The sequence below is a fragment of the Theropithecus gelada genome, chromosome 1 (assembly GCF_003255815.1).
Source record: "Theropithecus gelada isolate Dixy chromosome 1, Tgel_1.0, whole genome shotgun sequence".
Lineage (NCBI taxonomy): Eukaryota > Metazoa > Chordata > Mammalia > Primates > Cercopithecidae > Theropithecus > Theropithecus gelada.
The window spans coordinates 64,160,830-64,171,561 of record NC_037668.1 but is presented as its reverse complement, the minus strand read 5'-3'; the positions used below and the strand labels follow the sequence as shown (position 1 = coordinate 64,171,561).

Genomic DNA, 10,732 nt, shown 5'->3' with positions numbered 1-10,732 from the left:
TTTCTTTTTTTTTTTTTTTTTTTTTTTTTTTTTTTTTTTTGTGGCGGAGTCTCGCTCTGTCGCCCAGGCTGGAGTGCAGTGGCCGGATCTCAGCTCACTGCAAGCTCCGCCTCCTGGGTTTACGCCATTCTCCTGCCTCAGCCTCCCGAGTAGCTGGGACTACAGGCGCCCGCCACCTCACCCGGCTAGTTTTTTGTATTTTTTAAGTAGAGACGGGGTTTCACCCTGTTAGCCAGGATGGTCTTGATCTCCTGACCTCGTGATCCGCCCGTCTCGGCCTCCCAAAGTGCTGGGATTACAGGCTTGAGCCACCGCGCCCGGCCACTATCTCTGTCTTACCTCCGTAGCCTCTCGAAGTCTCCGTTCACATCCTTCTATTTCCAGCCCCCATGTCTTGAAGGGTGAGAAAGGAAGGTGAGGGCCCTGAGTCTAGGAGTACAAAGGCCTAGATTATAGCCCAGCTCTGCTAGGCAGAGGAGTCGTTCCTGGCCCATTCTCTTCCACCCCAGGTCTGGAGGAGTGCGGGCACATCAGTGTCTCAGCCCCCATCGTCCACCTGGGGGATCCCATCACAGCCTCCTGCATCATCAAGCAGAACTGCAGCCATCTGGACCTGGAGCCACAGATTCTGTGGAGACTGGGAGCAGAGCTTCAGCCCGGGGGCAGGCAGCAGCGTCTGTCTGATGGGAGCCAGCAATCTACCATCACCCTGCCCCACCTCAACCACACTCGGGCCTTTCTCTCCTGCTGCCTGAACTGGGGCAACAGCCTGCAGATCCTGGACCAGGTTGAGCTGCGCGCAGGCTGTAAGTCCCTCCAGCCATTCAACTACTCTGCCTCCAACACCCTCCTGCCAATACTAATAAGAATATTACCGGCCGGGCGCGGTGGCTCACGCCTGTAATCCCAGCAATTTGGAAGGCCAAGGCGGGCGGATCACCTGAGGTCAGGAGTTCGTGACCAGCCTGGCCAACATGGCGAAACCCTGTCTCCACTAAAAATACAAAAAATTAGCTGGGCGTGGTGGCGGGCGCCTGTAATCCCAGCTACTCGGGAGGCTGAGGCAGGAGAATTGCTCGAACCCAGGAAGCGGAGGTTGCAATGAGCCGAGATCACGCCACTGCACTCCAGCCTGGGCAACAAAAGCGAAAATTGGTCTCAAAAAAACAAAAGAACACTTTGGGAGGCCGAGGCGGGTGGATCACGAGGTCAGGAGATCGAGACTATCCTGGCTAACATGGTGAAACCCCGTCTCTACTAAAAATACAAAAAACTAGCCGGGCGTGGTGGCGGGCGCCTGTAGTTTCAGCTACTTGGGAGGCTGAGGCGGGAGAATGGCGTGAACCCGGGAGGCGGAGCTTGCAGTGAGCCGAGATCACGCCACTGCACTCCAGCCTGGGAGACACAGCGAGACTCCGTCTCAAAAAAAAAAAAAACAAAAGAATACTACCTATTGAGCTCTTATCTAATAAGCACTTTATGGGCATGGTATCAGGTAACAGTAGTACAAGTTGGTACTACTGTGTAGCCTCACTTTGCAGATGAGGAAACTGAGGGTCAGGGAAGGTACATGACTTGCCCTTGTCACACATTAATAAGGATGGAGGCAGCGTGGCTTTAAAGCCAGTGTGGTGACCACTACTCTACATAGCGCAAGTCCTCAGCCATCAGAGGGTGTCTCCAGGGAGAACATTCTCTACCAGCTGGGCTTGTCCCGGGCTTCTCCCCCACCCCAGTTTCAAACTTCCTTTCAAACTGAGCAAGATGGAGTTTGTGCCAAGTTGAGGCATAAGGAAAAAACAAAGACCAAGGTTCTTGTTTGAGAATCAGTAACGGGCCGGGCACAGTGGCTCACACCTGTAATCCCAGCACTTTGGGAGCCTGTGGTGGGTGGATCATTTGAGGTCAGGAGTTTGAGACCAGCCAGGCCAACGTGTAAAAACCCCGTCTCTATTAAAAATACAAAAATTAGCCAAGCGAGCCAAGATCGTGCCACTGCACTCCAGCCTGGGCCACAGAGTGAGACTCTGTCTCAAAAAAAAAAAAAAAAAAGCATCAGTAATGGCCACTGCTAAAACTTATGTAGCATTTCCTGTATGTCAGGCACTGTTCTGAGCACGTCATGTAGAGTGAGTCATTTAGCCCTCATGATAATGCTAGGGGGTGGGATTTTACCATTATCCCCATTTTAGAGATGAGGATGCTGAGGCACAGAGCAGTTAAATAACTTCAAGATCACAGGGCTAATGAATGGCAGGACCAGGATGAAAACCCAAACACTACACTGTCACTGAAAAAGGGTCTGGAGTTGGGGGACTTGGAAGTGGGCCACCACTGGGCTGCTGGGGGTCTGTGAGGCTTGCCCCTGTGCATGCCTGCAACTTAGCTTCCCCCAGGGCTGCCCTTCCAGAGCCACTCTGCCTGGAGACGGGGAGCAGACAAGGTGACAACAGAGGAACCAAGCCAGGGCAAGGCAACATGGCTAGCTAGTCCCAGAGGGTGCTTTCTCAGTGGTCCCACCCAAAGCCCTCACACTCTTCCCACCCACATGCAGACCCTCCAGCTGTACCCCGCAACCTCTCCTGCCTCATGAACCTCACAACCAGCAGCCTCATCTGCCAGTGGGAGCCAGGACCTGAGACCCACCTACCCACCAGCTTCACTCTGAAGAGCTTCAAGTGAGGAGGGGCCCCCACCCTGGTCCCCTCCCTTTGGATTCTGGGGTGGGGCATGGGTAGGATGTTGGGCATGCCTCTGGGAGGGAGAAGGGAGCCTTGCTTTCTTCCTCTGCTTGGCACCCAAGCCTGGACTATTGGCAGGAGCCGGGGCAACTGTCAGACCCAAGGGGATTCCATCATGGACTGCGTGCCCGAAGACGGGCAGAGCCACTGCTCCATCCCACGCAGACACCTGCTGTTGTACCAGAATATGGGCATCTGGGTGCAGGCGGAGAATGCGCTGGGGACCAGCATGTCCCCACAACTGTGCCTTGAGCCCATGGACGTCGGTGGGTGATGCAGGGGAGGGAGGGGGTCCCCAAAATGGGCAGACACTGAGAGGAAGGGAGAGGGAAACACAGAACCAGCAACAGACAAGAAGACACTGGAAGACCTAGAGACAGAGGCAGAGGAGAGGGACGGAGACAAAGAGAGGTGCAGCTGGAGACAGAGAAATGGTGACACAGACCCAGAGACAGGAAGAGACACAGAGGCAAGGAGGCACATTCAGTCATGCTTTCAGCTAAAGCACCCACTACGTGTTAGGCACTGCCCTAGGTACTGGGGATACAAAGCATCAAAAATCCTGCCCTCAGAATGTTAGATTCCAGTGGGGGAAAAAATAAGATAGAATTTCAGATGGCAATAAGCAAAAAGGAGAAATTAAAGGAGGGGAAGGGCATAGAGAGAAAGGGGAAGGGGAGCACTGGCTATTTCAATAGGTTTGTCAATAAAGGCCTCACTAAGAGGGTGACAATTGAGCAGATCCTTGAAGGAAATGAGGGAGCAAGCCCTGGATATCTGGAGGGAAAACATTTCAAGCAGAAGTAACAATCAGTGCAAAGGCCCTGGGGCAAGAGCAGATAACAGACACCTAGAGAGAAACAAAGACACAGAAAGAGGAACCACAGAAACCGGCCATTAGCAACGTGGACAGATGGTGAACCGCAGACAGGGAGACAAGAGGGAGCTAAAGCAGAGCCCTCTAGGGTGGGGCAGGGAGACTTTCTGACAGTCCCACTCCTTGCAGTGAAACTGGAGCCCCCCATGCTGCGGACCATGGACCCCAGCCCTGAAGCGGCCCCTCCCCAGGCAGGCTGCCTACAGTTGTGCTGGGAGCCATGGCAGCCAGCCCTGCACATAAATCAGAAGTGTGAGCTGCGCCATAAGCCACAGAGTGGAGAAGCCAGCTGGGCACTGGTGAGGCAGAGGGCAACCTGGAGAGCCTGAGGTGGTGGGGGCAAGGGGTAGGGTAAGTTGGGCTTGAGCCGGCCCTAGAATGACCCAGCGATCCAAGGCTCAGGGTCATGTCCACCCCCAACCAGGTGGGCCCCCTGCCGTTGGAGGCCCTTCGGTATGAGCTCTGTGGGCTCCTCCCAGCCACAGCCTACACCCTGCAGATACGCTGCATCCGCTGGCCTCTGCCTGGCCACTGGAGCAACTGGAGTCCCAGCCTGGAGCTGAGAACTACTGAACGGGGTAAGGAGGTGATGAGAGGCTGGCAGCAGCCATTAGTATCCAGTCCAGGCTCCACGGCCTTCCCCAACTGGCACCCCCTCTTCTTGTTCCATCCACAGCCCCCGCTGTCAGACTGAACACATGGTGGCGGCAGAGGCAGCTGGACCCCAGGACAGTGCAGCTGTTCTGGAAGGTGACTCCCTCTGAAGGCCATCCCTCCACCTCAACACCTCCTCCAATCCAAACAGGCCCCTGCAAACCGAGGCTTAGGACTGCAACAGGTCTGGGAGGCGTGGATGCATTTATATGTCATTTGCATGCAATTTGCATGTGCCTAGGGAGCTGAGTTAGCTTTTGGAGAGACTACAACGCAGGTCACAGGGTACTTCAGTGAATAGTTAAGAGCCTGCTGTGTGCACCGACTTGTTTCTTCCTGCCCTCTGGTTTCTTCCTGCCCTCCTTCCTAGAACCTAGCACAAGGGGACAGAGGGAAAAGGGGAGGGGGATGAGAAGCCTGGCCCCAGCCTGGGGAGGCTCCGTTCGTACGATCCATCCACCCCACCTAGAGGCTCTCCTCGACTCAAGATGAACTGCACATCCCCTTCTCTTTTTCCTCCTGTGCCCCACAGCCAGTGCCCCTGGAGGAAGACAGCGGACAGATCCAAGGTTATGTGGTTTCTTGGAGACCCTCAGGCCAGGCTGGGGCCATCCTGCCCCTCTGCAACACCACAGAGCTCAGCTGCACCTTCCCCCTGCCTTCAGAAGCCCAGGAGGTGGCCCTTGTGGCCTATAACTCAGCCGGGACCTCCTGTCCCACCCCGGTGGTCTTCTCAGAGAGCAGAGGTAAAGGGGGCTGGGAGCCAGAAGAACACAGAGGTCAAGCGCATCAATTCGAAGGCTAGACTGCCTGGGTTCAAATCTAGTCCCCTTAGCCGGGGGTGGTGGCTCACACCTATAATCCCAGCACTTTGGGAGGCCGAGGTGGGCAGATCATCTGAGGTCAGGAGTTCAAGACCAGCCTGGCCAACATGGTGAAACCCCCATCTCTACTAAAAATACAAAAATTAGCCAGGCATGGTGGCAGGCACCTGTAATCCCAGCTACTAGGGAGGCTGAGGCAGGAGAATTGCTTGAACCTGGGAGGCGGAGGTTGCAACAAGCTGAGATTGCACCATTGCACTCTAGCCTGGGCAACAGAGGGAGACTCCATCTCAAAAAAAAAAAAAAAAAAAAAAAAATCTAGTCCTATCACTTGCTAACAGTGTGACCTGAGCAAGTTACATCCCGTCCCCAGCCTCTGTTTACACATCCAGCAGATGGCGACGATAACAGCGCCTACTGAGGGGTGCTGTGGGGTGTACATGAGTTAAGACAAGTACCTGGCACAAAGTAACTGCTCTGCATGTGTCCGCTGTTGTTATTATCATTAGCCAGAACCAGGTTAAGTGCTCTCTCTCTCTCTCTCTCTCACACACACACACACAGCCCATTCTGCCAAGAAAGCCAAGAGAGAAAGCCCTAGGCTTTTCCACCTGGAACATGGTCTATGAGTTCATTGCTCATTCTCAGGAGATCAGCTGCCACCACCCATTGCTTTCCCTAAACATGGGTCCTCACCAGGTGGGACGAATAATCACAATAACAATAATCATAGCTAATATTCCCACTTACTAGCTGTGTGATCTTAGATAAGTTTCTTAACTTCTCTGTGTCTCTCAGTTTTCTCATTAATAAAATGGGAACAAGAGTAGTACTTCCTGGGTATAACTATTAGAGGACTCAGTGAATTAAAATATATCAAGGAATCCAGTACAGTGGCTCATGCCTGTAATCCCAGCACTTTGGGAGGCTGAGGCAGGCAGATCACCTGAGGTCAGGAGGTCAAGACCAGCCTGGCCAACATAGTGAAACCCCATCTCTACTAAAAACACAAAAATTAGCCAGGCATGGTGGCGGTTGCCTATAATCTCAGCTACTTGGGAGGCTGAGGCAGGAGAATCACTTGAACCCGGGAGGCAGAGGTTGCAATGAGCCAAGATGGCGCCACTGCACTTCAGCTTGGGTGACAGAGCAAGTCTCCACATAAAAATAAAATAAAATAGAAAAGAATAAAGTAAGGTAAAGTAAAAAGTAAACTAAAATAAAATATATCAAGGACTACGCCTGATACATACCAAGAACCATAGAGTGTTAGCTATTATCACTAACAAGAACTACTCTGTGCCAGGCACTATGCCGGGCTTGTTTTGTGCATCAAGTCATTTAATCTGCACTGAGACCCTATGAGGTAGGAACTTTTATCATCATTTCCACTTTACAGATGAGGAAACTGAGGCTCAGATGCTGACCTACCAAAGGTCACCCAGCCTGTAAGTAGCAAAGCCAGGATTTGAACCCAGGCTTCTGGCTCCAGGGCCTGCATTCTTTTCACCTTCATTCCACCATTTCCCACCGTCTCCAGGCCCAGCCCTGACCAGACTCCATGCCATGGCCCGAGACCCTTACAGCCTCTGGGTGGGCTGGGAGCCCCCCAGTCCATGGCCTCGGGGCTATGTGATTGAGTGGGGCCTGAGCCCCCCCAGCACGAGCAATAGCAACAAGACCTGGAGGATGGAACAGAACGGGAGCGCCACGGGGTTTCTGCTGCAGGGTAAGGCTGGCCTGGAAAGTTGGGCAGGGCCAGGGACAAAGGGAGGCAGTGCTTGTCTGACAATAGGCATGGGGCAACCTGAACTGCCCAAGAGACATGGATTCTCCAGCCTTTCTTGATCCTTCACTGTTCTCATTTCATATCCTCATAATCAGGAAGTTCTCCTATAGTCCAACCTGATCCTTTTTCTATAGCCCTGACCCTGCCACCCTTCTAGCTCTCTCTTCTACTTTTCTTCCCTAATTTTCATCAAATGATCTAAAGAAGATATTGCGGAGGTTAACCCTGAATCATGAGCCCAGGTTAGCCCTGACTAGAAGTCTGAGGCTAGCTCCGGATCATTAGCACAGGTTAGCCCCTAACAGGAATGCCTACCTCATTTTCTTTCTACAGAGAACATCAGGCCCTTTCAGCTCTATGAGATCACTGTGACTCCCTTGTACCAGGACGCCATGGGACCCTCCCAGCATGTCTATGCCTACTCCCAAGAAATGGGTTCGTCAACCATCAGGCCCCTTTCCAGAATCCTCTCCTCTCTCTCCCAAGGCTCTGCCTGGTCCCCAGCAATCAGCAGTATAGGGAACATTGCCTTCTTACCATACTTCCGGCCCTGGAGAGGATCTCTCCCAATCCCCTGGCTTAACACTGGATCCCTACAGCTGGACAGAAATCAGGTGCTGTGATAGAAATTGAGTAGAGAGTTGGCACAATTCAAGGAGCAAACCTGGCAAAAATCAATCCATTTCCCAGACAAAAATAAGGTGTTATATGTAACAGAAATTGGACAGAGGGGCCGGATGCAGTGGCTCACACCTGTAATCCTAACACTCTGAGAGGCCAGGGAAGGCAGATCCCCTGAGCTCAAGAGTTTGAGACCAGCCTGGGCAACCTTGTCTCTACAGAAAAATAAATAAATAAATCAACCAGCCAGTCAACCAAAAATTAGCTGGGTGCAGTGGTGTGTGCCTGTAACCCCAGCTACCTGAGAGGCTGAGGTGGGAGGATCGGATTGCTTGAGCCCAGGAGGTCAAGGCTGTAGTGAGCCAAGATGGCACCACTGTACTCCAGCCTGGGTGACAGAGCGAGACCCTGTCTCAAAAACAAAAGCAAAAGAAATTGGACAGAGGACCTGGCATAAATTCGGAGAGTGAGTGGCAGAAATCAGAGAGTAAATCAGATGAAATCAGGCCTGGTAGAAATCAGAAAGTGAGGCTCCAGAGTCAAGCAGAGCCAGGTTCAAATCCTGGCTTAGATACTTATTAGCAGTAGGTGGAATCTGGATTAAATCCCTGGGAAAATGAGGCTTGGGCATGAGTCCCCTTGGACTCTTTTCTCACCCACCCCACAGTGCCTGAGAAGCTACAAGAAGTCCAATCGGGCTCTTGCTCTGCCCCACTCCCTTCAGCCCCTGCACCTCTCTCTTCCCACAGCCCCCCGCCATGCCCCAGAGCTGCATCTAAAGCACATTGGCAAGACCTGGGCACAGCTGGAGTGGGTGCCTGAGCCCCCTGAGCTGGGGAAGAGCCCCCTTACCCACTACACCATCTTCTGGACCAATGCTCAAAACCAGTCATTCTGTGAGTCTATCCTCAGTTCCCCACAGCCCCAGAAGGCCCGGGAGGGGGTGCTCAGCCGCCATGGAGGCAGCTTCAGCATCCAGGCCTATGCTGACCGTACACCCCTCCCAGCCACCATCCTGAATGCCTCTTCCCGTGGCTTTGTCCTCCATGGCCTGGAGCCCGCCAGTCTGTATCACATTCACCTCATGGCTGCCAGCCAGGCCGGGGCCACCAACAGTACAGTCCTCACCCTGATGACCTTGATCCCAGGTAAGGGGAGACAAGGACTGGGCAGAGATGGCTATTGGAAGGGTACCCCACCCAAAGGATGCTGATTTTGAGAGTACATGGGGACTGACTTTGAATCCCCTGGTCGGAGGGAGGAGACCCAGCCTTCCCCACATGCATTCTAACTTCTTCTGGCCCTGCCTTCATTGCAGAGGGATCCGAGCTACACATCCTCCTGGGCCTGTTCGGCCTCCTGCTCTTGCTCTCCTGCCTCTGTGGAACTGCCTGGCTCTGCTGCAGCCCCAGGTGAGTCCCTTTGAGAGACCTGAGATCCTGCCTCCCCCACCCACAGGGAACCTCAGGTCCAGGTGGGCCCATCTAAGTCCCTTCCAACCTTCCCAAACTTTAGGGCCCATGTCTGAGAGTCCCAGCCCCCAGCTTCTTCTCTCTGCACTAAGGGCAGCTGCATCTCTTCAGGTGGGATGGGTGGGACAAAGGATGGAAAGATTGGAGGGTATGTCTGACCCAGCCTCCCCCTGCCCTCCTCTCCAGCAGGAAGAATCCCCTCTGGCCAAGTGTCCCAGACCCAGCTCACAGCAGCCTGGGCTCCTGGGTGCCCACTATCATGGAAGAGGTGAGAATCCAGGAGGGAGAGGGAAATGAGGTGGGGATGTCAGCCCAGGCTCAGTGAAGGGACATCTTCTGAAGCCAAGTACTCAGGCCTTCCTGTCACTTCCGGCAACATCCCCTCCCTTTGGAGTGAAGCAGACCCAAGTTTGAATCCCAGCTCTGTCCATCTCAAAGCCTCAGCCACCCCCCTGTGATATGGAAAAACTGACCATGCTGAGCCCGAACGGTGCATGGCATGTGTCAGGCATGTGTGAGGAACATACCAGTGCTTTGCAAGTGGAACCCTTTGTGTTCCAGCAGTAACAGCACGAATGTCCCCACAACTGCCTGGACCTAGACAGGGACGGTGGCTGGGGCAGACATCTGAAAGCAGCCGTGCCCTCACCCCACATCCTTGTGTGCAGGAGGCCTTCCAGCTGCCCGGCCTGGGCATGCCACCCATCACCAAGCTCACAGTGCTGGAGGAGGACGAGAAGAAGCCACTGCCCTGGGAGTCCCATGACAGCTCAGAGACCTGTGGCCTCCCCACTCTGGTCCAGACCTACGTGCTCCAGGGGGACCTAAGAGCAGCTTCCGCCCAGCCCCAATCCCAGTCCGGCACCAGCAATCAGGTCCTCTACGGGCAGCTGCTGGGCAGCCCTACAAGCCCAGGGCCAGGGCACTATCTCCGCTGCGACTCCACTCAGCCCCTCTTGGCGGGCCTCACCCCCAGCCCCAAGTCCTATGAGAACCTCTGGTTCCAGGCCAGCCCCCTGGGGACCCTGGTAACCCCAGCCCCAAGCCAGGAGGACGACTGTGTCTTTGGGCCACTGCTCGACTTCCCCCTCCTGCAAGGGATCCGGGTCCATGGGGTGGAGGGGCTGGAAAGCTTCTAGGGCTTCCTGGGGTTCCCTTCTTGGGCCTGCCTCTTAAAGGCCTGAGCTAGCTGGAGGAGAGGGGAGGGTCCAGAAGCCCATGACTAAAAACTACCCCAGCCCAGGTTCTCCCCATCTCCAGCCACCAGCATCCCCTCTCCCGCCAGTCTCCATAGGCTGGGCCTCCCAGGCAATCTTCATACTTTAAGGACCAGATCATGCTCCATCCGGCCCCACCCAATGGCCTTTTGTACTTGTTTCCTATAACTTCAGTACTGTAAACTAGCTTTTGGTTTGGAGTTTTTGTTATTGTTTATAGACACTCTTGGGTGTACCTGAGTCTCTGCTATTTATTTTTCAGGGCCCAGCAGTCAGGGGGAAACTTCTCAGAGTTGGTCCTTCCCCCCTCCCTCCCTTCCCTCCCCCCTCCTTCCCTGCCTTCCCCCCCCTTCCTTCCTCCCTTCCCCCCTCCCTTCCTTCCTCCCTTTTCCTTCTTTCCTCCCTTTCCCTTCCTTCCTTCCTTTCTCTTCCTTCCTTCTGCTAGCTCTCAGCATCTAGGCCCTATGCAAATGACTCAGCTCAGTTCACCCTCAGAGGGCTCCATTCTAGTGGTGGGGACTTGAAAACTGATCCTTA

The 10,732-nt window shown here is 54.1% G+C and overlaps 1 protein-coding gene across 2 annotated transcripts in view; it reads left to right on the top strand.

The window, feature by feature from the left end:
- Positions 1-10,430, top strand: part of CSF3R (colony stimulating factor 3 receptor) — a 17,955-nt gene extending 7,525 nt beyond the window's left edge. Inside the window, exons 4-18 of one of the 2 annotated variants that reach the window (XM_025387525.1) lie at positions 510-806; positions 2,555-2,678; positions 2,820-3,007; positions 3,748-3,917; positions 4,043-4,196; positions 4,295-4,368; positions 4,805-5,018; positions 6,637-6,825; positions 7,219-7,320; positions 8,256-8,402; positions 8,514-8,654; positions 8,825-8,918; positions 9,165-9,246; positions 9,647-9,853; positions 10,273-10,430. In XM_025387525.1, the coding sequence (XP_025243310.1) occupies positions 510-806; positions 2,555-2,678; positions 2,820-3,007; positions 3,748-3,917; positions 4,043-4,196; positions 4,295-4,368; positions 4,805-5,018; positions 6,637-6,825; positions 7,219-7,320; positions 8,256-8,402; positions 8,514-8,654; positions 8,825-8,918; positions 9,165-9,246; positions 9,647-9,853; positions 10,273-10,377 (2,288 nt within the window). In that variant the 3' untranslated portion in view covers positions 10,378-10,430. Of the gene's footprint in view, positions 1-509; positions 807-2,554; positions 2,679-2,819; positions 3,008-3,747; positions 3,918-4,042; positions 4,197-4,294; positions 4,369-4,804; positions 5,019-6,636; positions 6,826-7,218; positions 7,321-8,255; positions 8,403-8,513; positions 8,655-8,824; positions 8,919-9,164; positions 9,247-9,646 lie in introns of both variants that reach the window. The other variant, XM_025387516.1, reaches the window with a different exon arrangement.
- The last annotated feature ends 302 nt before the right edge of the window (positions 10,431-10,732 follow it).